At 47.7% G+C, this 27,999-nt stretch overlaps 1 protein-coding gene across 5 annotated transcripts in view; it reads right to left on the bottom strand.

Annotated features, from left to right (window-relative positions):
• Positions 1–27,999, bottom strand: part of hdac4 (histone deacetylase 4) — a 147,400-nt gene that overhangs the window by 46,771 nt on the left and 72,630 nt on the right. For all 5 annotated transcript variants that reach the window (XR_015106039.1, XM_086145331.1, XM_086145332.1 and 2 more), the window contains 11 exons: positions 24,512–24,694; positions 22,799–22,944; positions 21,746–21,896; positions 18,472–18,592; positions 17,304–17,422; positions 8,331–8,459; positions 8,069–8,175; positions 7,337–7,450; positions 6,721–6,928; positions 5,985–6,202; positions 1,023–1,304 (listed from right to left, as the gene is read on the bottom strand). Coding sequence is in view for 4 of the 5 variants with exons in the window: in XM_086145331.1 (XP_086001457.1) it covers positions 1,023–1,304; positions 5,985–6,202; positions 6,721–6,928; positions 7,337–7,450; positions 8,069–8,175; positions 8,331–8,459; positions 17,304–17,422; positions 18,472–18,592; positions 21,746–21,896; positions 22,799–22,944; positions 24,512–24,694 (1,778 nt within the window). In the remaining variant the exon portion in view is untranslated. The remainder of the gene's footprint in view (positions 1–1,022; positions 1,305–5,984; positions 6,203–6,720; positions 6,929–7,336; positions 7,451–8,068; positions 8,176–8,330; positions 8,460–17,303; positions 17,423–18,471; positions 18,593–21,745; positions 21,897–22,798; positions 22,945–24,511; positions 24,695–27,999) is intronic.

Genomic DNA, 27,999 nt, shown 5'->3' on the forward strand with positions numbered 1-27,999 from the left:
CGTTTATATCTTTCCTTCTCTCTTTCTCTCTGCTCAAACTAGTCTCACCAAGATATTGCTTCTTTTCACCCCAGTGGGCGTGTCTACTTACACTATGGGCGCCATGGCGACAGCGAGACGAGTGGCTGATTGAATTTGGCTGAAGACAGCAGGGATGGGCGGGACAAACGAGGACATAGCGTTCGTGTGTGTGTGTGTGTGTGTGTGTGTGTGTGTGTGTGTGTAGGAGGCTCACATGCTCCGAGCTGCTAGAATCACATGTCTGCAGTCTTGAAATAAAATATAATGCAGAAAATATGAAGGGCCGGAAAGGTTTTAGCCTCGGCTGAAGCTCCCACTGGTGGGTTTTGCAGAGGATTATGGGATGGCAACTCCATTAACAAAGATGCTTTTCGTCTGCGAGTTGAATTCCCGTCTGTTTGTTTGCTGAGAATGAGGTGGATTCAGTGAGGGGTGAAATTAGCAAACTCAAAAAAAAAAAAGTACTTTATCATTACAAAATTAAAAAAAAAAAAAAAAGATAGACTTTGGTAAAACAACCACCAAAGTGTTTTTTCCTGTTTGCGTTATTTTAAAAATGCATTAATTAACTTTTATGATGCCTATCCTACATTCAGGGTCGTCAGGGGGTGGCACCTATCCCAGCTGTGATTGGCCGAGAGGCTGGGTTTACCCTGGACCAATCACAGGGCCACATACAGAGACATACAACCATATATACATACAACGTCATATAAAGAGATAGAAAAACAACCATTCATCCTTTCATTCACACTTTTGGACAATGAACATGGTTTTGGAACGCAAAAGGAGACCTGGAGGAACCCCAAACAGACTCAGGGGAACGTGGAGGCTCCACATCGATGGCTTCCCTGTGGGAACCCAACCAGGACCTTCTCGCTGTGAGGTCGAAGCACTAACTGCTAATTTTTTTTAACCTCTTGTGCAGTTGAGAGGGGGAACTGTTGCCCACTGCAGCTCTCCATCGCATCCGTTCCCTCTGGTATCTGGCAGAACCTCACCTGTCGGAACAGGAACTCCTGCTCGGCCTGCCTTTCCCGCTGCTGCTCCTGCTCCTCCTGCTCCTGGGGATCCGGGGGCTCCTGTTTGATCACCAGGCCCCGTCCGGACCTGGCCTCCTGAGACGAGGATGACGAGGACGAGGACGAAGAGGAGAGGCCCTGGTGCTCCCTGAGTTCCTCCTCTGTTTCCTCGGGGTGGCTCTGGTGCTGCCGGGCCGACACCGACCCGCCGGAGCTGGTGGCGGCGGCGGAGGAGGCCTGGTCCCCAGGTTTGGACATGATCTGGGTGGAAAACAGGAAGACCGTTGAGATGTTTGTGTCCAACAGCTCCAGTAGAAACTGAATGAAGAATCAGGATTCCTGTCTTTGGTCCTCTACAGGACAATGCAGGGGGGGATTGGAGCCGTTGCTATGCTATGCTATTCACTTATAGCATAGCGCTATATTAGCGCTAGCTAATATGCAAATAACACGCACGGTGAAAAAAGAATCTTTGGCACAAGGAAGAATCGTCTCAATACCCATATTAGAACTTTACAGATCAATAATCTATTGGTCAAAGATGTGATCCGTTGGTTGCGCTAATCGTTGCTAAATGCTAAATGCGCCGCCATGTTTGTTTACAGCCCTTTTTGCACCGTGGGAACTTTTTCAAGCTCCTAAAACATTTTCAGGAACGAGGCGGTTTCTTGGTGCATTAGGGCAGCAGAGGAACCAGGGTCCGTGGACCTTCATGGGACCACTTTGGCTCCGAGAAAGGGGGTCTTTTTATTTTACGGTTCCACAAGAACTTGTATGACCTAGGTGCTTGGTGGAACTCATAAGCCACGACAAAATGGACTTAACCAGAGAGAAATGGACCGACAAAGAGGTCCGAGCTCTTCTGGGCTGCTGCGCCAGAGAGGGGTTACCAGGGCTGTCACAGGAACATCAACATTTCAGCACCCAATACGTCCAGAGTAAGCTAAAGGCGGGGTTGTGCACATGGCGAAGCAGTGCAGGGAGAAGACAAAAACACCTCTCCTTTTGCTTCTTCTCCATCTCCGTATCTTTTCTTCTCCGTCTCCAGCTTTGTCTTTTCTTCTCCTTCTCCTTTTTTTTTCTTCTTCTTCTGATTGAAGTGTGTCTCTAACTGCCGGTCATAACTCAAAACTAAAAGGTTCCCCATGAGGAGTGTGAATAAGAGCTGGACATTTTGTCGCTGAAAGCGACTGGCGGTACGCAGAACTCGTCAGCGCCCTCCAGTGGACTTATTGCTTAGTAGCCATGGCGACTCAAAGGGAGTATGGCGAGATCACGAACCAGTTCGCTTACGCGACCCGAGCAAAAATCAGTGTTAACGCCATTCAGATGTCAGTTTAACATCGCTTGTGAAATACAGAGGTTTGCTTTTAAAGTCGCTCATGGACAAAAGGCTGTTTGACATCTTGGATTGACATCACACAGACCGGCTGGATGTCGATAAGTTTCTTGGTTTTTTTTTTTTTTTCTGAGGATATGCAAGAATAAAAATACAAAAATGTAAAAGGAGTTGAGAGGAGGTGGGCCAAGAAAGCCACGGCGAGCATCGATTCATTAAACTTGTTTTGCAATCCAAAAATAGCCTGCCAGAGGTACAACAAACAACACAGGGGGTTGGGAGGAAAAAAAAAAAAAAAAAAAAAAAGCAAAACAAAACAAAAACCTTTGACCAGACCAGGTACTTTTTGTTCGCGCGAAGATAAACCACCGCTGAACCCTGAACCCTGTCCGACCCCTTTCCCGGAGAATCTCCACGCTTGCATTTTTAAACAACGGGGCCGACTTGTCCGGGCCTGCGAGGACGGAGAGAAACGCCACGGCGGGAAGAAGACGTGGGGCGAGAGAGCAAGAGAAAGACTGAGAGAAAGAGAGAGAGAGAGAGAGGTTGGATCTGCTTGTGGCAGCCGTCCCTGTCCCTGTCGTCAAAGACCTCAACCTTGATGTGTAGGTCATGATTGGACTGGACCGCTGTTTGTGCGTTTAACACACACACACACACACACTCATACACACACACACTCACAAGCACACACTGGGCTGGCATATTGCCCAGGGAACAGTCCATTGACGTCAGAGAGGAGGCTCTTGCTTCATCCCAGTCCCTCTTCTCCAAACAAACTCAAAACACCCTTCCACTCCCGCTGCACTGGTTCTCTCTCCACCTCCACCTCCAAATCCACCTCCACCTCCACCCCTCCTCTTGTTTTTCTTCGCCGTCTCTCTTTCTGTCCTCCCTACCGTTTGCAGCCTCTTTTTCTTTTTTTTTTTTTTTCCTCGAACAGAGGAAATAGCTGCCTTCGCTATGAAACATGGCTGAGTAACCGAGCCTGTTGAATCAGCTGGGAGAAAGTGAGAGCAGGAAGCTGAGGTGTGTGTGTGTGTGTGTGTGTGTGTGTGTCTACACAAACACTTGACACTCGTTGACTCCGGCGGTGATCCGGCCATCGGCTCTTGCACAACGGCGCCCCGGGTGGTGTCGGGTGACCGTCAACGGGACAGAGGCCTTTGAGGAGGTGTCGCTGCCAGACGTGTCCAGCTGTTAAAGCAGAACGGGAGTCGGCAGGAAAGGCCGGCGGCGGCGGAGAAATGGAGGTTGTGATGTTTGTGAAGACGTTTCTCGCGCCATCTTTCCCGTTAAGCCGGTTTTCGGCTGTGGGAACTTGTTGCACCTCCGAGAACCTCTAAGCGAAGGAAACCATTCCTTGGTGGAGGGAATTCGGGACCTCGGTGCTTGGTGATTGGTGGAACTCTTAAGCCACGCCCATAACCAGATACTTCTCGTGGACTGTGGGGCGGGATTTTTAAAAAATATCGAGGTCGCCGGTCGTTTTACTTACTTACAGCGAGAAATGGACCGGCATTTTCCTGCATTTTGGAGCAAAAAAGGGCCAGTCAGCTATCAGTGGGGTTCTCCACACGTGAAGCAGATAAAAACACAAAAGCTTATCTGATAGTCCAAGGAAATCCTTCCCGCCAGGTAGAACACGGATGAATTTCACCCTCCATGTTGTCCTTGTCGTATTCCTCTTCTTCTTCACGGCGGTTTGTTTTTGACTGTTGCGGTTTAAGGTAGACGTCACACCCTACCATGGTCCCTCGCTATCTGTGGGAGTGCTAAGCTAAAAGGCTGCCCCTGGAGGGGGCTAGTTCCTGGACGTGTTCAAGGAACTTTTCTTTCCAAAAGCGGCTATTGTCTTACTTTGATAAACGGCTAAGTGAAAATTCAAGCGTCTTCCTGCTCATTTTGTGGGTTCTTGATAACTCCCAGGGTTTTCCTTCAATAGTTTTTTACTCCTTCTCTGGTCCAAGGTGTTTGTTTTGTTTTTTTAAAAGTGGCTGACCGCCAAACCTCTTTTGTCGATGACACTTTGGATATAATCAAGTTCTCTGATGGAGAAAAAAGAAAGTTTTCATGAAGGGCTAATCACAGCAACCCTTCAGATTGGAGGAATTCTCGCGATACAAAGCGAACGTCTAGCGGTAGCTTAGCTCAGCTCTGCGTCGCGTGACCTAACGCTTGAAATATGCTGTCAAATCTATAGTTTCACGGCGGCTAAATTCCCAGCAGCGGCGGATCAAGTCGCAGCGCAGAAAAAGGGGGAAGAGTACAAATCACGGCTACGTGTTTTCATAATCCGTTTATGTAATCAGAGCAGTGTCGCTCTGCCGTTAAGTCGCTAGACTCTCAGTGTGCAAACAAGAAACTTGGAATGTCGGCCGCTTCAAAGGAGATTTGAGGGGCTTACGGTGGCAGCGCGGCTGATAATGACCGGGATTAACGGGGGTTTGTATTTCTAGACTTTAAACCTTTGCCTTGTGGAAATTATAGCAATAATGTTGGACAAAAAAAACAAAAAAAAAAACAAGCTATTCCTGGTTTCCCTGGAGCGTTATTCTGTAACGGCAGCCAACAGACGTCATGTTTACGTTGTGGTGTTGACTGGTGACTGCTGGATTTCTGGTTTTAATTATAAATTTTAGCATTTTATGCAGTTTTTCAAACATCCCGGATCTTCATCCTGCTTGAGAACCTCCTGCCTGCCGCTTACAGGCGTTATTTATCATATTGCTTTAACCCATGTTTTGTGTGTATCCCAGACAATCTGTCTGGTAAGCTAATGCTATCTTGTTGCTACAATGCAAGTTCTTTTTTCAAGCTGTTTAGAAAAGACAGAAAACGGACCCATATGTTGGATAAAGAGTTAAAATATTTTTGTCAAATAATTACTTGGGCGGTTAATTGAAGAAGACAATGATTTATTCTGTTAGCGAGGAATAACAGCTGAAAAAGCTACTCTGGCTAGCACATTAGTGAGCTGGAGTTAGCGTTACCACACTACCGCGGTTAGCTAAGCCGTACACAGCCGTGATAGCTGTGTGTGAGCATGCTACCGTGCAGCTAGCAATAATGTTGAATTGTAGCATTTGTGCGGTCGTGTTGGTGCTAACAGTCGACTTGCCTGCTGCGTTTATAGCAACAGCAGTGTCAGTATCAGTGGTGCTGTATTCAACAGGTATTCTTGCCGACCGAAACACACACACACACACACACACACACACACACACACACACAGATGCATATAGAATCACAAACATGTCCCTTTCAAGAGTGGCATCATAATATTATAAATCACTTTCACACCTTGTAGGCACACACACACACACTCACACACAAAAACATACACACACACACACACACACTGAGTCACACTCCATGTGCGACCATATATGGAGGCAGCTTCCTCCTGAGCACAGTTGCCAGGGTGACGAGAAGTAGGGATGCGGGAACACAAACAAGAAAGGCTGTGAGACTTGCTGATTGCCGCCTGATTCATGCTGCCCTTCAAGACAGAGGATTCGCAAAATATCGAGCGAGCCGGGGTCGCACAAACACACAAATACACACAAAGACACCCGCCGCGCACTCTCGGAGCAGGGCACCTTGTTGATGATGTGCTGCTGCTGCTGCTGCTGGAACTGCTGCTTGTGCTTTTCCAGGAACTGCTGGTGCTGCTGCTGGACCACCAGCTGCTGCAAGGCCTGGGCCTGGCTGCACTGCTGCTGGGGCAGCGGCGCCGACTGGGTCCTCCCCAGGGGGTGGTGGCCGCGCGCCAGCTTGGAGACGGAAGGCGACGGCAGCGGCAGGCCACTCAGACCCACTGTGGCGAGGGGAGATCGTTCGGTTAATAAACTCCCGGGTCTCTCGGGAGCTCTCGAGTGTCAACTCGCAGGAAGAAACGGCGGATTAATGACAAAATTAGCCGTCAAAATCACAATGTAAGAGCCCGTTGTTATGCTAAAGTGCTTTACGTCCTGGGTCCGGGAAGAACTATGGCAACGGCGGCTGGCTTTTAATGCGGTATGGAACGTTAACAGGCGGCGCTAATTCACTCCGATAAGTGGTTTTCAAGTCGTCTCCGCTACGTTCGGCTTCCGACCTCGCCGGGAGGGGACGGCCGAAGCTAACGCGTGTTAATCGGAGGGATTATTCCCCAAACGCGATTAGCAAAAGAATTCTCCACATCCGGTGACTCGAGGGGATCGGCTTTCCTGTCCCTCTAGAACTCGTGTTCGCGTGATGAACTCCTCCCCAAAACCTCGGTCGTTCACGGCCTTTCGCTCGATTTTGGCGGATAACGTGGTCTGCGAGGGAGCGGCGAGGAGTTGCGGCGCTGACCTATCGGACTGTGGCTCTGCTCCATCAGCACCATGTGTTGGAGGAGGGGGCTGTGACCAGCTGTGCCCCCTCCGGCCCCCTCCCTGTCCAGGGCGGATGGCGCCAAGTAGGAGGGCAAGTGGGCGGCCGGCAGGAAAGGAGGGGCCAGCGGGAGGCCCTGCTGTAGCCCGGGCAACGCCAGGCGTCCGTCGCTGTCCTTAAGTCCGGCCTGGCGGGGAAACGGAGGAGGGGTGGAGTATTAGCGATGGAAAACGACAGGACAAACACGATAAAAGCACCGACCCTGAGCCACCGTTTGTTTAACCCGCTCGAAGCGTCAGGTCCCGGCGCTGAAGATCTAGGTTTCTTCTAGCCTCGTCTCCGTTGCTATGAGACGCAGTAAACTGTTGGGGTAAAACTATCAAACCACTTCGGCTCCCTCGATCCGACTAAATAAAGAGCGGACCCGGGCCGGAGCCTGGTCGCTACCTTGAGGAACAGCTTGGTTCAACGGCTCCCCCGTTGGGTTCTTTTCCCTGCGAATCCAGAATTTAGCCAGTACCCATTTGAGAGGCAAGCGTCTTCTCCGCGATTTATCTCGATTTACTCGACTGATCTGGACCCGAGGCGTTCTCACCGTGCTGCCGGCGGCCGGCAGTCCGAGGGTGATGTTGGGCAGGGAGGGGGAGGTGTAGAGCGAGAGCTGGCTGACCGGTCCTTCCCTCGCGGCCAGACGCTGGAGCAGGGAGGCCTGGATAGACACACAAACAAGACATGCACTGCATCACAACCCTCCCGCCGCTCTAACAACGCAATCGTTTGAGAAGACAAATTACCAAAATTTCCGGACTATAAGTGGCTGCTTTTTTCACATGGTTTGAACACTGCAGCTTAAACAATTATGAGGCTAAATCAGGGATTTTTTTGATGACCGATGAAATGACCATGAAATTCTAAAACCGTTCAATAACGACGCTGAAGAAGAGAACTTTCATGATTTTAGTACGCAGGAGGAAGATGAAGATAGCGATCAGCTGGAGTACGGATGGACTTCTCCCTGTGTTATTTATCATTAATCTTTTTCATCAGTCTCATTACCCGTACTGTTTGGAAAAAGAAAAACATTTCCAGTACATATTTGTGGATGTTACCAGTGTGTATTAAATTAAAAGCTATAAAAAATGTTTCTGAGTCAATATCTCAAGTTACAGCGTAGACACCTGCGGCTTTTAGACAAATGCAGCCTCTATATGTGCACATATATCTATTTAGCTATTTTTAGCCGGTGCGGCTTATATTCAGGTGCGCTCAATACTCCAAAAATGACGGTAGTCATTTCATGGAGCGGCGAGGGGTCCGGGCAGGTTACCTCTATCGGGCTGCTGGAGATGGCGACCCCGTTCTCGCTGGGGATGTTGCTGGAGCTGTTGTTGGGGGAGCTGGGGCCGGAGCCAGGGGCGCTGCTACATGCCGACTCTGGATTGTTGGACAAACGGATTAGCGGGCCGGGATGTCGTTCTTACTTCCCTGTTTAGTTAAAACCCCGGCAAGATGAATTCAAGGTATTTCCGCACTTATTAAACCTGCGCGGGTTCAGAATTGAGTCATTGGATTGAAGTGAGAGCGCTCACCAGCGACATCGAGGGAACGTTTTTTGGCGGTGGTGATGGGCCCGTCTTTCCTGCGGAGGAGGGGGCTGCTCCGGCGCTCCGTCACCTTCTGCTTTAGCCGGGAACGAAGCTTCAGGTTGGGCTCGGAGGCTGACGGGTCGCAGAAGAATGAGAAAACAAGACAGAGGCGAAAAAAAAGGTGATCCTCAATAGGAACTTTTTGCAGGTCCTAAAACCTTTTCAGAAAATAGTTTCTTGGTGCACTGGGAGAGCAGAGGAACCAGGGACTGTGGTAATTCAGTTCCTACAACCATTTTAGCTCCTACCCCGAAGTCTATAAGAAATCATGTAACATAGGTGCTTGATGGAGCCAATAACCCACGGCCATCGGCAGATACTTCTTGCAGACCTTGCACCGCCATTTTTAAAAAGGGTCTTGGTCAGCCGTTCTCTTGCAATAAAATGGAAAAAGCTAAGACAAGGAGCGACAAAGAAGTTCAAAACACCAAGAAGGGGTTTCTAGGGCTCGCAGAGGAACATCAACATCTTGGCCAAAATAAGTATGGAATTAGCAAAAGGCTAGAGGGTTCTTCATCCAGCACAGGGTGGAGCAGCACAGGGAGACCATAAGAAGACTTCAACCCGTGGTTATTATCATTTCTGCCCTGCAGGGCATTGGATGAGTTTTGCCGTCCTTGTTGTCCGTGTCCTCTTCCCCTTCTTTGTCTCTGTGATGGTTTGTTTTTGAGAGTAGCACTTAAGCTGCACATTGCAGACCCTGGTGTCCCACGGGTCCTGACCCGAGTCCCTTGCTACCCATGGGACTACAAAACTAAAAAGGTCCCCTGGAGGAGGCTAGTTCCTGGAACCAATTTGTGCTTGATTGTTCTTAGAACTCTTCTAAAAAGTTTTCTTTTCGAAAGCGTCTCTTATTCTAGGCTTGGGGTCCAATTCCATGTCCGCCCAGAAAATCCGTTTGGTATAAACATAAATTCCCCTCCTCAGGTCGTTGATTCGCACATTAAAAGAACCGCCTTGGACGAAGGACAAACTCTAACCCCACGTTGAGTTTTGCGCCTGCAGACGGTTGAGAAAAAACATAAGCTGTTTATTGCAATGGAAACATCGGGTGACCCACATGGGATGTGCAGACGCGTTAGTAAGATAGAGAAAGCAGCTGATAGCGGTCACAGCTAGCTACTCTCCTTCTACAACAATTAAAATGACAAGGGACTCCTTCATAATCCCCATTAATAAGACATCCTCTGAGCGAATGAATGTAAATGCCATTTTACCTCCCGTTTAATTCCAGATCAGTCAAAATCGGAGCACGTGTCTCCACATTGGAGCCGACAACCAGTCCGACAGTCAAAACCTAGCATCCAAAGCTACTGGAGGATGGAATGTTAGCATCGTCATGGGGCCAAGCAACATTTTTGGGCCAGATTTGAGCCCCTCAATATATTCCCCGGTTGCTATGTGAATGAAAATACACATTCCCTCATAACTATCTGGCACCCAGCTCCGCTGTAAATTGCCCGCCTCATTATTGGGAGTTTGTCCACAGGCATCTCTTGGGATTAATGAGACTCCCTATAGACCACTCCATACGGTATGAGCTGGCCGGCAGTCTCGGGTGCCGAGGTTTATTTTTTTGTTTTTTTCCTACCGGCGTCGTGCGACAATGAGGGGGTGGAGGCAGCCAAGTGGCGTGTCCATTTTTGCCCCACGCTTAATGGTGCTCCGCTAATGAACACCGCTTGTTTTCAAACACTCGCAATTAGCAAACGTAGCATGTGCTTCTATATACGTCTGAGTTCTCCCTATGCTCCGCCGACAAGCCAGAGGGCTATAATGATGGGTGCCGGCCAACAAACCTCTCTTTCTCTCTCAGACATCCTCAAACACTGGCGGCTTTATTCCCTCCTCCGCTGACTTCCTTCCGTTTAATTAGTCCAGGCCGGGCAGCTAACGAACTGTTGACCGCCGGCTCATCCTCCGACCTTGAGTCCGGCCAACTGCGCCGCATTCATTAAGTTGAAGGGGGGCTTTGACTTTTTGGGCGCGGTGAGATTGACGCTGCGGCGGCCAATCGTTCCTCGCAAAATGACTCACGGAGGGTTTTTACGAACCCCCTTCTGACCCCGGGAGGCCCGGGGAAGTTTTAATGCGTGGGGGAAGCGGTACGAGCACTCGCGGCCCGCGGTCGGACGGCGCAGAGGCTTATCGAGGATCCATAACGTCTAAGTACCTTATGTTAAAATGCACTTTTACTTCTGAGGGGGAAACGTGGCGCTGTTCTGGTGAAAACTCAATTATTTAGAGACGGGCTCCTCCTAAGTGGAGGGCGCTCCTCCGGCGTCCCTGTTGAGAGGGTTGAGCGCCGTGCATTAGTGGAACCGGAGACCTCAGCAGAATGTGTGGATGTTCTACAACAGGCCGCAAACTTCTTATTCCTATGTTTGGGCTCTTTCTATTTGGAGTCTCCTTGTTCTCACCGTGTCTGTGCGGGGTTCCTCTAAGTTCCACAGTTGCCTCCCACAGTCCAAAAACATGCAGTAGTAGGTTGGTAGTAGTAGTAGCAATTTAATCGGAGACCTTAAATTGCCCAGGGAGAATGAATGGTTGTTCCCTACAAGTTGCCCTGCGGTTGCATGGCAACCGATCCAGGGTAAACCCTGCCTCTCGCCCAATGACAGCTTGGATAGGCTCCATTGCCCCGCGACCCTGACTGCAGGATCAGCGGTAGCTAATGGTTGGATGGATGGATGAGAGCGTGAGTGTTTGCATGACTTTTTATGACAGGCGAATGGGAATGAGTGGTTGTATGTGTCTACATGTGGCCCTGTATTCTACTGGCCACTACTGGAGGGTGAGTCCCATCTCTCGCCCAATGACAGCTTGGATAGGCTCCCACCCCCTTCAGTGAGTCAGGATAAGCTTCACAGATAAAACCGCATCTTCTTTCCGAGATATATTTGTATATGTACCTTGTCGCAGTCAAGAAAAAAAAAACAAAACACGTAATCCATCCCATAGTACTTTTTTACAGTCTGGTTCTGGGTTGCAAAAGCGCCACTCCAGTTTCCCAACCAAGCGATGATATTTGAAATTCGGCCATAAATAGTGCAAATTAAAGTTATGGGACCGTTTGGGCCAAGCAGCACACACGTGGCCACAAAAGGCAAGTGTTGCACACACACACACACACACACACACACAACGTTATGCGTGCATTCAAACAGAGTGTGAGTCAAGGAATAAGGAAGTGTTGCTATCTGCTAACAGGTCTGACGGTGGACGGCCTTTCAAAAGCCTACAGAATTAACACGTTGCGCTATCCGGGCCTGGATTGTGTGTTTTGTTGGCAGCAGAGGCCGCAATCACCTCCCGCCTTGCCCAAAGGCTCAAAGTGGATGTCAATATAAACTACCACATTAAAAGGAGGCGGGGGAAGGTGAGAGGTAGGTCGGGGGGGGGGACGGGAGGTGGGTGTCTGCCGGACGCCGGCGAGCGCGTTCGCCTCAGGACGCGGTGACTTTGAAGGGTGTTACTGCCAACTGGGCAGAAGCGCGCAGGCCGCGCACACGTGCGAACACACTCTCTGCGGAGGGCCGCGGCCGGCGCCGCTGCTGACCCTGGCACTTCACCGCAGCCCGCCTCCTCCTCGCTCCAATTCCCCTCCCCTCCTCCTTGTCCTTGGCATACCTCCCTCTCCCTCATCTGCACACAAGGTGATTGACTTGCCCCCCTCCCTCGATGCCAGCAGCCGTGTAACGTCTTTACATACTCTGCTGCCTCCCCACCCACCCCAGAAACGGGATGCGGGCGAGGAGGCAGAATGTTAACAGGGTGCAAGCGGTTTTGGAAATGGGCTTTTTTTTTTTCGAGCGGATAACCGTAATGGCGGCTTCACGGGATGCGGTCGAAGCTGCTTCTCCCAGGGCCGTTAAAAGAAAAACCACATCAAGCCTTTTCCGTAATCGCCCCCGGCTGGCTGACAGTGTGCGAAAGAATCAGGAGTAAATGGGCGAACGGTTTTGGACCCGGACTCCCGGACCGCTGGCGGTTCCCAGGGCTGAAACTAAAATCTGTCCGGGCTGCTTTCAGATGTGCCTCCGCCAGAAAAGTCTGAAAACACAGAACTCATTTTCGGTTTTCCTCCCCGTCTGTCTGCTGTGGCTATTTTGCTGCTCGCCACCGTTTGAACAGCACAAAGCACCTTGAGATGTGCGGGACGAGGCACCACTGGCGGATGGCCAGCATCTCCCAAGACCTCGGGAGAGAGCAGAACAGTCATGGACTGCTACTGAAGTCAAGTCTCAGAAGATCCTGGTTTCCAAAGTGGGGATTTGGGGTCAGGTCATGATTCATTAGCATTGTCTGACTGTACCTAATAAACTGGCAACTTGGTGACCACGCGCCACCCTTTGAAGCTCATGTTCTTTAGACATGACTACTTCTATGCTGGTGCAAGAACTGGAATATTCATTTATTCATTCATTCTCTGTGCCACTTATGCTGCACTCTATGTCACACGGGGACGGGAGCCCAGCTCTCATTGGATGAGGGGCAACCATTCACTCATTCACACGCCATATAAAGACATGCAACCATTCAGTCCTTCATTCAGGTATTCACATATCATGAAGAGACACAAACATTTACCCTCTCATTTACACCTCACATACAGACATACAACTACTGACCCTCTTATTTACATGTCAGATACTGGCATACAGCTATTGCCTGCTTTATTTACACCTCAGATACAGGCATACAACTACTGACCCTCTCATTTACACCTCAGATACCAGCATACAACTACTGACCCTTTTATTTACTCCTCAGATACAGACATACAACTACTGACCCTTTTATTTACTCCTCAGATACAGACATACAACTACTGACCCTTTTATTTACTCCTCAGATACAGGCATACAACCACTGACTCTCTCATGCACTTGTCATATGGACATACAGCCATTTACCCTCTCATTTATATATCATATAGTGACAAGCAAGTGTTTAACCTCTCGTTTACATTTCGTAAAGAGACATACAATTATTCATCCTCTCCTTTACACGTCTGGGCAATTTAAGGTATGATCAACTTGTTTTTGCCGGCGAAACCCCTTTTACACTCCTAGAACACGGAGATGCGACACTCAAGGACCCCTTTGGTGGATTCGAACTGAGGACCTTCTTGCCGTGAGGCAGAAACGCCGCCGGCCGGGACTGAAAAGGCACCTCAGACTGCACCCACACAGGAAACGCCGTCCGATGGTAACTTCAGTGTTTCCCTGACGGATAAATCAATTCCCTGCAAACACAGAGGCACTAAAAATAAAAAGGTAAAAATGATCCAGTCGTGCTAATAAAACGCAGCGTTCCCCTTATTTCTATCCCGCTGACGAAACGTCGATATCAGATGAAGTGTTTGCATAAGCGCGGTTTTAATACTTCGGTGACAAGGGAGATGAAACTGCCACTACAAAAAACTGTTTGCCATACAAAACACATCGATCGTCCGGCCGCTTGTTTTGGACAGACGGGAGTCCTGAGGGGGGGGATGGGGCAGATTTATGGAAATCAATGGAGCCGTTTGCAGAAACAAATCAATGTAGCTTCCCGGAAGCATCATAGGAGGGCGATGCATCATGTGATGGTTGGCTGACGCTGTGCCAGAGGGGGTTCAAGACATCAAAACTGTGTTTCAGAAAAATCCCTGCTTGTCATTCACTCATTCATTTAGTCAGTCATTCACCCTCTCACTCTAATTTTCATATGTTCATTCATCCTCTCATCCCTGCATTAAATAGTGACTCACAGCCATTCACCCTCTCATTCACACATCAAACAGGGACTTAAAACTATTCATCTTCTCATCCACATAATATAGAAAAATACCCCATTCACCTTGTCACTCCCATGTACATACAACCATTCTCCCATGTCTGGACAATTAATGTCGTCTATCTTTCCCAGAACGCCATGGTGTTTCCTGGAAAGCAGGCAGCGTTCCCCCCCCCCCCCCCCCCCCACTCCCCGACACTGGCAGGTGATGAGGCCTCATCCTGACGCGAGGTCGCAACAATCGCTGGCATCATCAGCGAGGCGGTAAACAAGCGCGACAGGCCGTCGGGCAGGTGCCATTTTTCCCCTCATCTGCATATTTAAATACACACTTATAACGCATTAGCACGGCACGGGAGAGCAACGGAGCTCTTGGTATTTGAAATTCCATTATCGCCAGCTCCACGATACGAGGAGGGGGGACAGAGGGCATCGGACGACACATAGGAAGTACTGGGATTTTTTTTTTTTTTTCTTTTGTCAACCAGCGCCATCGGGTTTTATTGAAATATCTGGAAACGGTGCCAGAAACACAAACACATCGGTGGGCGAGTGCTGAGTGTTTGGACATGAACATCCCACAGATCGTTCTCAACGCAGGCGAGATGCATGACAGGGTCAGTAGATGTATGTCTGTATCTGAGATGTAAATAAGAGAGTCAGTAGTTGTATACTTATAGCTGAAGAATAAATAAGAGGGTCAGTAGTTGTATGTCTGTATCTGACACGTAAATAAGAGGGTCAATAGTTGTATGCCTGTATCTGACGTGCAAATAAGAGGGTCAGTAGTCGTATGCTTAAATCTGAAGAATAAATAAGAGGGTCATTAGTTGTATGTCTGTATCTGACATGTAAATAAGAGGGTCAATAGTTGTATGCCTGTATCTGTGGCGTAAATAAGAGGGTCAGTACTTGTATGCCTGTATCTGACGTGCAAATGAGAGGGTGAAGGGTTGTCTCTTTATGTATGAATGAGTGAATTGTTGCATGTTTCCATATCTGAATGAATGCTTGTATGCCTTAATGTGACATGTGAATGCCTTTAAGTGACATGTGAATGAGTGAACGGTTGTGGTTCACCAGGGTGAATGCCGCCCCTTCCAGTGAGAGCTAGGATCAGCTCCCATCCCCATGTGACACTGAGTGCAGCATAAGCGGCCTAGAGAAGGAATGAAGGACGCCCAAAGGACATGAGGACATGAGCTTCCAGGGTACCAAGGGCACCAACTCACCAGATTATCTCCATCTGATGTGTAAAAGAGAGGGTAAATGGTTGCATGTCTCCACGGTGAACCCTGCCTCTCAGCCTATGATAGCTAGGACGAGCACTAGCATCCCCCTGCAACTCTGCTGCAGGATAAGTGGTGTAGAAAATGAATGAATGAATGAATGAATGAATGGATGAATATTACCGTAATGGCCACAACGCAGGAGCACTCGCAATCTGGTCTCGGCTAAACAACAAACCACGAGGGCCGACCATGCCACGGGGAAACCACTCGATCTTCTGTCCCCTCGTTTTGGGGATGGAGCTTTGAAAGGGTTAAGGGGTTCCATGAGGCGGGTTCATGGTCAGGGTGAGGTTTGTAGACCATTCAGGGAAGAGGCTTGAGGTTTGACGCTGGTGGTGATTAACAGCAGGGCTTAGGTAATGCATTAAGTCACCGGGTGCCTTCACCAGAAGGACACACACCAATGTGTGTGTGTGTGTGTGTGTGTGTGTGACAGTGACGGAGAGAGGGTCAGCGGTTGCGTCTGCCGTACGGGCCAAACAGATTTCCTGCCACAGTCATTCAAAGTGTAGCTCTGTGCTCTGAGGGCCTTCTCGCCACAAAACCCCCCCAGCGCCCCAACAATGGAGCCCTGTGTCGCAGAGAGCGGCGGACAGAAAATAATTCTGGATGTATTTATAATTCACACGCAAAAATTACCCAAGTGGGTCACTGCGAGCGAAAAAGAGCGTCACGCATGACGGCAGCGGGCGTCAGCACAGCGCGCAGACTGTGGCGGCCGGTGGCGGCCACTTCCTGTGGAACAGTGATCATCTCTGTCTGATTTGTGGGGACCAGCCGGGTCACTCACTCACACACACACACACGCGCGCACACAGACACACACACACACCTTCAGAGGACGTTCCTCTTTTTCAAATTGTCATGTCTGCTGCACCTGAAAGTTGGTGGAGTCTCGGCCAATGGGGTCGCTTTCCCGGCGGTTTTGACAAAAAGATTGGAGCTGAAATTTGATTGGCAGACAGACTAGATGCAAGGTTTTTTTTTAAACCATATTTTGGATATTTTGATTAAATTTTCAGACAAATTCTTAAATTTATAACCGTTACTGGTTTTTTTTTTTGTCTTTTTGTCTTAAATTTAGAGACCATCAGCAATGGCTAAATATTGAATCTATTCATTAGATATTTCTATTTGTTTTCAAAGCCTAACTATTACAGAGCCATAAACAAAATGGGTTCAACGAGTTCTCCCCCCCCTTCACTCGACCTTGCGAACACATTGGAAACAAACTCTAGCACCCGGCAGTGAACGCCACAGAGCTAGTTCCATGCCGTCTAACAACCAGATGTTAGCCAGTGTTTGCGTTTTTTTTTTTTTTTTTTTTTTTTGTGACCAGTGGAAATGTAGCGCTAGGCAACCGCAGCGCCGGTTGGTTGTTAGTGGCATTTGCGTCCGGTGTGAATTTGAATCCTCGCCATTGAGGAGAGTTGGAAGTTGTGTTTCGTCAGGGGGCGGCTAAACGATGGCCGAGGTGCCAGAGCAGCTGCCGCTCGCACGCTTTTAGTGTAGACAGAAGAGCTGAGGGATGGAAGTGAATAGGACGATGAGCCGGATGTCCTTCCAATTCACCGCAAACAAGCATCCGATCGAGCACAAGCGGCTAGCATTGCCACCACTCAGCGAGAAGGTCCCAGGTTTGACACCTACATGTCCTGTGTGGAGTCACTGACATACATCTACATTGGTGAACTCCGCCTCTCCTCCAATGACAGCTGGGATAGGCCAGGTTGTTCCATGCATGTTATCATCCAAGTAGCTTTAAGCGCAGATTTTCCTCGATTTTTGCTTCTTTGTTTTCGTAGTCCCGTAGGAGGTGACATGTGACAAAAGTGGTGCGCACCTGTTTTGCGGAGGGGGAAGTCGTCTTTCGTGTCGTATGTGCCGAGCATGGGATGATGGTACGCTGACATCGCCGTCTGGGGTGGAGAGCTCTGGTCCAGAGAGCTGTGGTGTGTTTTTCTGCGACAAATAAAATGAAAAAGAATTAAGATGTAGAAATATGTTGAAAAAAAAAAAAAAGTCATCTGGGGCAGCCGGTGAACGATCCCTATGGTTTAACCCGCTGGTATGTGTTGCTTGCTTGTTCAGTAAAGATGGGGATTTCTTGACATTAAATAAAAAATGAAATAAAATAGATAAAAACGGTGAATCATCAGGTTGCAAAATCTAGGCTTAATTCTCATAGTGTAGCACTAATCACGGAGGCTGGATTTTCCCATTTTGAGATATTATCTTATCAAATAGACATTTTATTTATTTATTTATTTATTTGTTTATTTATTATTTCTTGTTTGTTTATATTATACTTTTTACTTTTCCACTTCAGGGTTTATTTTATATTATTTCAGGCTTTTTCATACTTTCTTGTATGTCTTGAGGCTGTTGCTAAACAATTTTACGATTATGGGACCATTAAAGTGCATCTCATCTCATCGTGATTATTAGTCTGTGGAGGTTCTCAGTAATCCTGGTCATGGTGAATTCTTGTTGAAATCTTCTACCGTAATTTCTGGACGATAAGCTGTGACTTTTTTCACTTAAACAACAATGCGGCTAATATATGGATTTTTGGGGGGGAACGGGTCACATCGGACCGATGAAATGACCGGGAAATTCTGAGTCCGTTCAACTCCGACACCGAAGAAGACGACTTAGACGGTTTTAGGTCACAGGAGGAAGCCCGAGATAGCAATCGGCTAGCCCTTGCGGCTTATATTGAGGTGCGCTCGATAGTCCAAAAATGACGGTAGTTGTGGCAACTGGACTTGTATTTCTTCACTTGATGGGGTAATGACCTGTGCGGAGTCTCCGAATATTGTTTTTATATTTATAAAATTCATATCCAGTTGCAACAATAAGGAATCGTGACTATTAGTTCACCAAAATTACCCTGATACTCAGCGGTAGGACCGAGACCAGCCTAATTGTATGTCTGATGGTGCTCGGCTTGTGTGAAACTATGGGCCGGGAGGAATTTAGCTCTCGAGCGGGTGGGTTGTGATACCCACCCATACCAGTAGCGGGGGTCGCCGGGCAGACAGTGGTTCAGGCTTCGCTGGGCCAGCGCTTTCTTCTTGTTTAGTACAAACTCCTGGAGGCGCAGCTTTACCTCGGTGCTGGCAACGGCACCTGATGGACGCAGATGGAGACATGGGGTGGAAACGCAGGTCAGGGTTTGTTCGTTGTCTCAGCAATAAGACCGAGGCCAAATAGCTCACATTTCTCTTTTGCTTGAATAACCTTGAAATCAGCAAGATGGGAACAGAAAATTGTTTTCTTCGCGCTTGTTCTAGAGGGAATGTGAAAATGCTGAAAATATGGGGTAAATTATAAGAAAAAAAAAAAAAAAAAGAAAGCACAAAATTACCTATAAACAGCACAAATTGACCCCAAAGTAAGCTACCATTTACTTGAAAACAGCAAAAATCTGTGATTATAAAGACAATCCACGAAAACATCTGCATGAAATTTCTCAAAAGGAATCATTTTTACTTTTAGAAATTATATGATAGTTTCGGAATGCGGCAATATTTCATTTCTTAAATATGACCCGTTTTATTCGACTAAAAGTATATTTCTACGTCAGCGAATAACTCCAAACTCCCTTCTCGTAAATAAGGTTTGAGCGGGAATGGAAAAGGTGTTGAAACAGGTGTGCTTACGAGAGACATAGACCGGAGAGAGCACAGGGAGGGAAATAAATCAGACGGGGCTCCGGGAAAAAAAACGGCCGATAAATTTCCCCGGACTCGTGAGCAAGTCGCTGACATCCTGATGTGTCCAATCGCAAATTGGCCTCCAATGCAATTTATGGTGGGGGTTAACACAAAGCCTGCTCTGTTTACACCGCCATAAGGGGGTGGACTGCACCGATTTAGAACCAGCCAAGGTGAAATGAACAGAAAATGATTTAGTCCAAAAACATTTGGTCACTCATTTATCATCTTAAGTGCTGATCCTGCAGTCGGGGTTGCGGGGATGCTGGAACTTGACTGTCACTGAGCATCCGGACAGGTCACTGGCCAATTCCACATATAGAGACACACAACCATCAGTGACATGCGGTGAGGTTCATGGCTGGTGAGGCACTGACTTCATCACAATCACATTTACAAACATATGTAGTCAAGGGCGGCCACTTGACTTGCTAACTCTAGCTTGCTGTCACTGTATTTGCAGCCAAGGAGTCACAAGAAGAATCCCTGGAATTACAGGCGCCCCCTACGGTGAGGCAGGAGAACTGTGTGCCTCATGAAGTGGCTCTTGGTTTTATAAACTAATAATACATATACAGTTGTTGACAAAAAAAAACACTGCACATTGGAAATGTTGTTCATAAAGCAAAATTGTTTGTTGAAACAGTAAACGGTCTTAGTGCAGAGTAGCCAGCAGTCAGCCGTCCTTACGCAATCCACACTGAGGCTCAACAGTCCGTGGCCTCACCACATGTCGCTACTCAGTATTTGAACTGTAAATTTGGAAAATTCTGAATAAAAAACAATCTAAAACTGGTGAAGTTAAATGAAAAATACCTGTATGGTGCAAATCACTGATAAATATAACCATCTAATTTTGTTTTTCATTTGACATTTCTTTCTTTCCAAGATGAGCAAGTGAGGCACGGCCTTCCCTGCCTCCCCTGACTGCACGTCACTGACAACCATTCACTCACTCAGTCACACGTCTGGTGAATTCAGGGTCTCAAAAGAACCTCCTGCATGATTTTGGACTGTGGGAGGAACCAGACACGAGCAGAACATGCAGACTCCACCCAGAAAGACCCGGGGACATTGTTGCCGTGAGGCGGCGGAAGAGCGAACCACCAAAACTGCTCCAGCTTAGCCTTTGCTGGAGAATCTGTTGGTGCTCCTGCCTCTGAGCAGGAAGCTAATCCCACAACGTTGTATCGCATATCCACCAAAAACCTTTGGTTATTCTTCCATTTCTTTTCCTGTTTAGGGTCATTTCCGGGGATTTCTCCCGGAATCTCATCTTTATTTGTTCCCATTTAAGCAACCCCTTTTCTCAGGGATAAGTGGCTAGCAGGAATTAGCAATCAATAGGATTGTTTACTTCACAGTCAGATTGATGTACCTTGTGAGTGTGTAAACGTTTTGCCCGTATGTGAGTTCCGACTCATTTCACGAAGTAAAATAAAATGATTTATTTCAACCAAAATAAAAACTCTTGGTTTTTCTGCAAGTGTTAGGTAATTTCCGGGGATTTCTTTGGTCGACTGGGTTCTCTCTAGGTTCTCCATTCATTGAAGAGTGTAAATTATCTCGAGGGTGTGAATTAGAGGGTGAATGATTGAATGTCTCTCGCTGTGATTGACAGATGATCCATCCGGGTTAAACCTCACCTCTCATTCTCATTATGAGACCTTTAGATGAACTATTTTAAGATTGCCGACAACAGATAATTTCACATCCGTTTGTATCTTCTCCAGACTTTCACCCAAATTCACTCAGATTAGGCGGGCTGTGACGGATCTCAACGTGGCAACTAACAGAGAATATGTTAATCGCAACAACTGGAGATCCGGGCTTCGCGTTTATGAGTCTCAGTTTGGCGATTTGCATCAAAAACGAACATTGTCGGTGAATAGGAAGGAGCACTCCTGCGTTTTTGTGAGTGTTTACAGTTAAAATAAAGAGAGCATTGAGAATCGGGAGGTTGATGGGGATTAGGATGGCGGCGCCAGAGCGTGGGGATATATCATACAAAAGTAGCGGCGCTTTAGCCGCTAATAAAAGACAACCCAGCCAGCGTCGCCGATGCCATGTGTTTGTTGGTCTTTGCAGACTTGAGAAAGAAATTTGGACAAATCGGAGATTGACGAAGTCACGACAGACCTGCAGCTCTGCCGTGAGCGGTGGTCTCGCCCAGCCTGGAGTACCAGGGCCGGGGATGCTCGGGGAGCCTCGGAGGAACCAAGTGGAGGATCGGAGCGGTCTAAACCCCGGCAAGATGAAGACACATTTGCTTTATAAGTCAGGATCTTCCCACTACCTGCATATTCTTGAGATTCTGAAGCTTCATCCCGAATCACATGCCTGTCAAAATAAAAACCCCAGTCGACTCCAGTCTAACAGCCACTTCCGGGCTGTGTGTTTGACGGATGGAGGTCGGCCCGGGCTTTTTTTTTTTTTTAAAAGCCTGTTTACGACACTGCTCCGCCGCTTTAGGAACCCCCACGGCTCCATCTCAACCATCTGACTTTCTTTAAACACACCCTACAATCCTGTCAGGGAGTAGCCACAGTTGGCGGAGTCTACTCACTCTCCTGGCCTCGCTCCTTGTGTTTGAGCTGCTGCAGCTTGTGTTCGCGCTGCTGCTTCTCCAGCTCCTGCTCGCTGCGCTGCTGCTCCATCTTCCTCTGGTGCTCCAGCAGCTCCTGCTGGTGCTTCAGGGCCATGAGGTCCTGTTGGTGCTGGCGGAGGGATGGCGAGGACGGGAGAGAGAGCGGGGGGATTTAAAACCACCGGTGACCCCGGCCGGCCCGATCAGGAAAAATGGACGCTGTTATTTTCTCTTTTAAAATACAAGAAGTCCTTGGTTTACAATGTTCTCCACCTACGGTGTTGCTTCGTTTACTCATGATTTCTATGTTGCATCGTAGGAACAGAATTCCAACGTAAGTCAAGGACTTCCTGTATATATATATTATAGATATATACTGCTCAAAACAATTAAAAGGAACAGTTAAACAACACAATGTCAGTCCAAGTCAATTGCACTTCTGTCCATTTAGGAAAAAATACTGTTTTTATTTGGATTTGTTTTAAGGACATTAGATCAGCCTGTTGTTTGTTTTTCCACTTTCATTTTGAGTGTTTCCCCAAATCCAGACCTGCATGGGTTCATACATTTGGTTGCCATTGATTATTTTTGTGTGATTTTGTTGTCAACGGTTTCAACTATGTAATGAACAAAGCATTTCATAAGAATATTTCATTCATTCAAATCTAGGATGTGTTATTTTAGTGTTCCCTTTATTTTTTGGAGCAGTGTATTTTCTACTTTGCAGTCTTCAGTGACAATTTCAGCTAATTTTAAGAAAACTAAATTACATATCTGTTGAAATTTTTTCTGCAAGCTCTTGTTCTTGTTCAGTCAGATTGCTGTGTATGATTTGTGAGGAAGATAAACTGCCATTTCTCAGCTGATCCGTGTGACATTTTGGACTCGGGGTCTTTGAGGGGAGCGAGATTGATCAGATTATGGCTCTGTCACTTAAGCGGGTGCTCACTACCTCCCAGCCATTGGCGTGCACTTTCTGCTGAGCTCGGTTGTACTCCTGATACACACACACACACTCCTACTCCAGCTCACCTTTATGTGCTCGTGCAGCTGGGCTTCGTGTTGCCGCGACAACTGTTCATGCTGCCGCTGGAACTCGGCGATGAGCAGCTGCCTCTGGAGCTGCTGCTTGTGCTTGAGGGCCACAAGCTCCTGCTGCAGCTGCTGCTCCTGGTGGCCTGGAGGAGGACCCATCATTATGGTTTCCACTTTCATAAGGTCTTATACTCGATAGGATTCATCCATAAAGACACACTTTTATGTCAGGGGTGTCCAAGCTCTGTTCCTTTGGCCTCTGTCTCTTATTCTGTGTCTTAAATTCTCCGTACCAGTGTTACGACCAAGGTAAACATTAGCAAACTCTCGCATCTTCTCAAGACAAATTTATTCCAACATTTTTAATCACCCAGTCTTTAATAATTCCACCTTCAGTAAAAGGCTAGCAGAGCTTGGCACTCAGCGCTGCTACCTCCTAGCTTGCCTTTGTGGCATTTTCATTTGATTTGTGGCAAAAGCGCCGCTGTGCCGTTTAACAGCTTCCAGTTGCTTCAATTTTTCACCACATTTGTTCCCAGTTAGATGTAGTTTGCATGCAGGAGGCCACATATTATTGATTTTATGACAGAGGCTGCAGGCCCGTGTAAATATGAACACGGATCACATTTGGTCCGCGGGCCGGACTTTGGACATGCCTGCTTTATGTGCTCTAACAAATAGATGTGAGAGCATCGTAGTGTTATGGGCTGGTCAACAGCGACCTGGAGAAGTTCTTCAAGGTCAGTGCAACCTGGATATAGTACTTCTGTCTCCAAGTACTCAATCACAATATAAATGAATACAACTGAAGCATGCATCCCAAAGTGCCATCATTCGAAGTACCACTATGCAGACGCATCTACTACTACAGTACATGGAGTTATACAGTACATGTTATGTACCGGAACAAATACACCTGAGAACATCTCAGTACTACAGTACTTCTGATAGGCTGGACTACACCACATTGGGGAAGGTCTTCAAGGTCAGTGCAACCCGGATGTAGTACTTCTGTCTCCCCAGTACTTGATCACACACTGATGGTCAACCATTCACAAGCCATTTAGATATACAACCATTCACTCACTCATTCATGTCACATAGAAATAATCCAATATTCACTCTCTAATCAACCTGTCATGTTGTATAGACACGCAGCCATTCACTAACTCATTCACGTCATATATATACATACATACAAAATTCACGCTCTCATTCACACATTGTATAGAAACAAACAGCCGTTCACTCATTCAGTCACACGTTATATAGAAACAAACTACCATTCATTCATTCATCCAAACATCTGGACAATTTTGTGCCTCCAGAGAACCTCCTGCATGTGTTTGAACGGTGCGGGGAAACCGGAGAACCCAAGGAACCCCGCGCAGACCTGCGGAGAACATGGAGACTTCGCACAACGGGAATCCAACCAGGGACCTTCCTGTTGCGAGGCAGAAGCGCTAACTGATCAAACGGTCGAGAACAAAAACAAGGTTCACTCGTCAGCAGCCGACGGACAGACGACTGCAGGTGTTTCGCTTCCGCCGAACCTCAGGAGCTCCAGCCCCATCCAGTGATGACGATCTAAATCAGTCCCATTAATCCCTCGGTCACTAATTCCCGCCGTCTGAATCCGGGCGGAGGAGAACAGTCATAAAGCAACAATAGCGCGCACGACATGGAGATTAGGAGATCAGCGGCACTCACTGATGACTGGCCCGTTTCGCTGCTCGCCCGGCGTGGAGCAGGCCGGCGGCGTCGGGTGGGGTTGGGGCAGCAGTCCGAACGGGGTCTGCTGGTGGTGGTGGTCCACGATGCGCAGGTCCATGGGGAGGTTGGCGGCGGTGGAGGGGGACACCTGCGAGGGCAGCGAGGCTGGGCTCACATCAACTGGAGGGCGGAGGAGGAAAGGAAGGTGAGGGCGAGGACATACGGCTGCTTGACATGGACGGGAGGAACATGAACGACAACATTCACCCTCTCATTTCACATGTCATACAGAGATATACGAACTTTCACCCTCTCATTTCACACATCCTGCAATCCTTCACTTGTTTATTCACATTTCAAAGAGACGTGGAACCATTTGCTCGTTCATTTATTCGTCACCGAGACAAAAAAAGTCACCCTCTCATTTACATGCCATGAGGAGACACTCATTCACCCTCGTTTCACGCGTCATAAAGAGACCTGCAACCAACCATCCTCTCATTCACACATCCTACGACCCTTCATTCACTCATTCATTCATCATAAAGACACATAAACATTCACCCTCTCATTTACACATCATATAGACAGCCATTCGCTCTTGTTCACAAATCTATATAGAAACAACATTCACCCATTACATAACATTACATTATATTACAGTCATTTGGCAGATGCTTTTATTCAAAGCGACTTGCAAAAGGTGAAAGTCAGTCACCGAAGTTTTTAATTACCAGTAGTCGGAGGTCAGATGTGACCACTCAACCAAATAGCCATCAGAACCATATGCATACACACATTCGTTTCATTGTTAATGTTTTTTTTTTTGTTTTTTTCCGGGCTAAGTGCGATTAGTAGGGTAGTGCTTGGTGAAGAGGTATGTTTTCAGCTCACGGCGAAAGATGGGCAGCGACCCTGCTGTTCTGACATTTTTCAGGAGTTCTTTCCAACATTACGGAGCCAAGACCGGTTCGATCTGCAGCCCGGGGGCTCTGAGTGATGGGGAGGACGGTCGCCCAGAGGTGGCAGATCGGAGGGGACGGGTAGGGACATGTGGCTCCACCATATCCTGGAGATAAGACGGGGCCGTCCCTGTCATTCACACATTCAAGACACACAAAAATTCACCCACTCATTTCACATCATATAGAGATATATAGCTTTTCATCCTCTCATTCACACATCCTCTGGATGAAAGTGAAAGTGTCTGGGCTCAGAAGCTGAGAGGCTGCAGGCTCAGAGTCCGGGAGATTTCAGGAAACTCATAGACAAATGGTGTTTCTCGGTGTGCCCCGGGGTTCGGGGGACCACGCCGCACTGTCTGCTCACATTCGCCGCCACGGCGCGATTTGTTTGTGGTTGCATGTAATGCCGTCAGACCGAGGACTTAACCTGTTTTAGAGCCGTACACACCGGATTAGAGCATTAGCAAAAAAAAAAAAGCATGCACAAAAAAAGCAAAAAAAAAAAAACATGAAATGTGATTAAAGCAGGCGGAGATCATGAGGAGACACAATCTGAGCTGTAACCCCGTACATCCACTGCTAAGGCCAGCACACAAACACAGGCGCACACACACACACACACACACACACACACGCACACACAAAAACGCACAACTTTGTTCATTTGCTCATCAACACACACATGCAGCCAGAATGATAAAATATGGCAGCAGAGAGCAAAAACAATCCTCCTGCAACATGAGTTTTGGAGCAGGGATTTGTTGACACGCATATAAGCTTAGGGAGTGTGTAAGTGTGTGTGTGTGTGTGTGTGTGTGTGTGTGTGTGTGTGTGTGTTACCACTCTACAGCTAAACTGGAAGTGCACTTCCAAATAAACACAAACTGACATGCAACAAGTGTGCATTTCTTCAGGACTCGTACCCCCTTTCTCGCTGTAGGAACTTTTTGCAGTTTCAAGAACTATTTCAGGAAATAGACCGTTCCTTGGTGGAAACAGGGACAGTGGATCTCAGTTCCTTGACCATCTGCGCTCCTACTCCAAGGCAGGGTCTTTATATGGTTCCATAGGAACTCATAGGTGCTAGTTGGAACTCATAAGCCACACCAGATACTACCATTTTTAAAAACTACCCTGGTCACGAGTCGGCTGTTTCCTTCCAACCAAATGATGCGATAAAGAGGTCTGAGTTCTTCTGGTCTTCTACGCCACAGAGGGGTCTCCACGGCTCGCAGAGGAACGTCAACATTTTCCCCCAAAATGAGTATGTAGTTAGCTAACAGCAGGGTTCTTCACATGGTGAAGCAGATCACAGAGGAAATAAAAACATCTCAACCCATCTGATAGTCTGCTGATACCATTCCTCTTCTTCACATCGGTCCATACCGAGGTCCCTTCGACCTACTTTCTGGAACTAAATTGAAGCTTGATAGTTCTCCCTAAAAGTATCTACGGATACTTGAGAAAAAAAAATCAAGAAATTCCAAAATCCCCAAGTAACTCAAATGTGATTGAAACGGTGACTGAATGGTGGAATAAAAAATGAATAAATAAAAAGCAGGAAAATTATCTAAAATAAATTAGCAAAGAAAATTGAGGTGGAATTTTTTTTTTTTTTTTTTAGAACGTTGTGTGCGATGATTGAAATCTACTGACAGAGTCTCCAGTTTCCAGCAGCCCTCTGATGGTGGAGGAACCTCCCCGACATCTTGGCTGCCTTTTGGCGACGTCTGTAAGGAAAGACCGACACGGGCGAGAGTCTTAATCGTCGTTTTTTCTTATGTTTTTTTTTTTTTTTCCTTTTCTCTCAGCGTCGTGGCGTAATATACGACTCGCGAAGTCGGCCGGGGTCCAAGTTGTACTTCAGACGGCACCCTGGCTTTTCCAACTTTGCTTTTACGCAGACAGGAGCTTGGATGTCCCGGGCGCGAGCTGGGGCGCCGCTAGGAAATGTTTACATCATCCTTTTTCGAGGCTTCGCTTGCTTCTACTGCAGCAGAAAAGTTGCAATTTGTAAACCACGCTGATCCGTGGAAAATCCCCCCCCCCTTCCTGTTACAGTCCCCTGGTCCACATCGCCGCACCGCTAACGGTAATGCTAACTTCTTTCCAGTTTCGTGCCGCTTAGGGTTTGAACTTGGCCCCGCCGGTGAACGTTCTGGCTAAAAATATCTGCAGAAACGGCGGTGGTTGTTTCACGGCGTCACATCGCATCTGAGGCTGGGAGGATTCTGAAATGTGAAGATGTGCGCCGGGATTATTGCATCCATGTTCTTGTCTACTTGCTGGCACCTGGGAGGAGGTTCTGAAACGTCCCATGCAGCTTCTTCCCTCGAGGTCACCAGAGTGGAACAAATTTTAGATTTTTCCTTTTTTGTGCAGGGCGGTGCAGCGCTTAGCGCTCCCGCTTCCCAGCAAGAACATCCCTGATTGGTTTCCGATAGAGGAGCCTTTCTGCGTGGAGTTCCCATGTCCATCGCGTGTCTGCGTGGGCTTCTCAGGGTTCTCCAGGTCAAAACA

The sequence above is a fragment of the Fistularia commersonii genome, chromosome 4, assembly GCF_037954325.1.
Source record: "Fistularia commersonii isolate RoL2024-O1a breed Wild chromosome 4, RoL_Fcom_v1.0, whole genome shotgun sequence".
NCBI classification, from domain to species: Eukaryota; Metazoa; Chordata; class Actinopteri; order Syngnathiformes; family Fistulariidae; genus Fistularia; species Fistularia commersonii.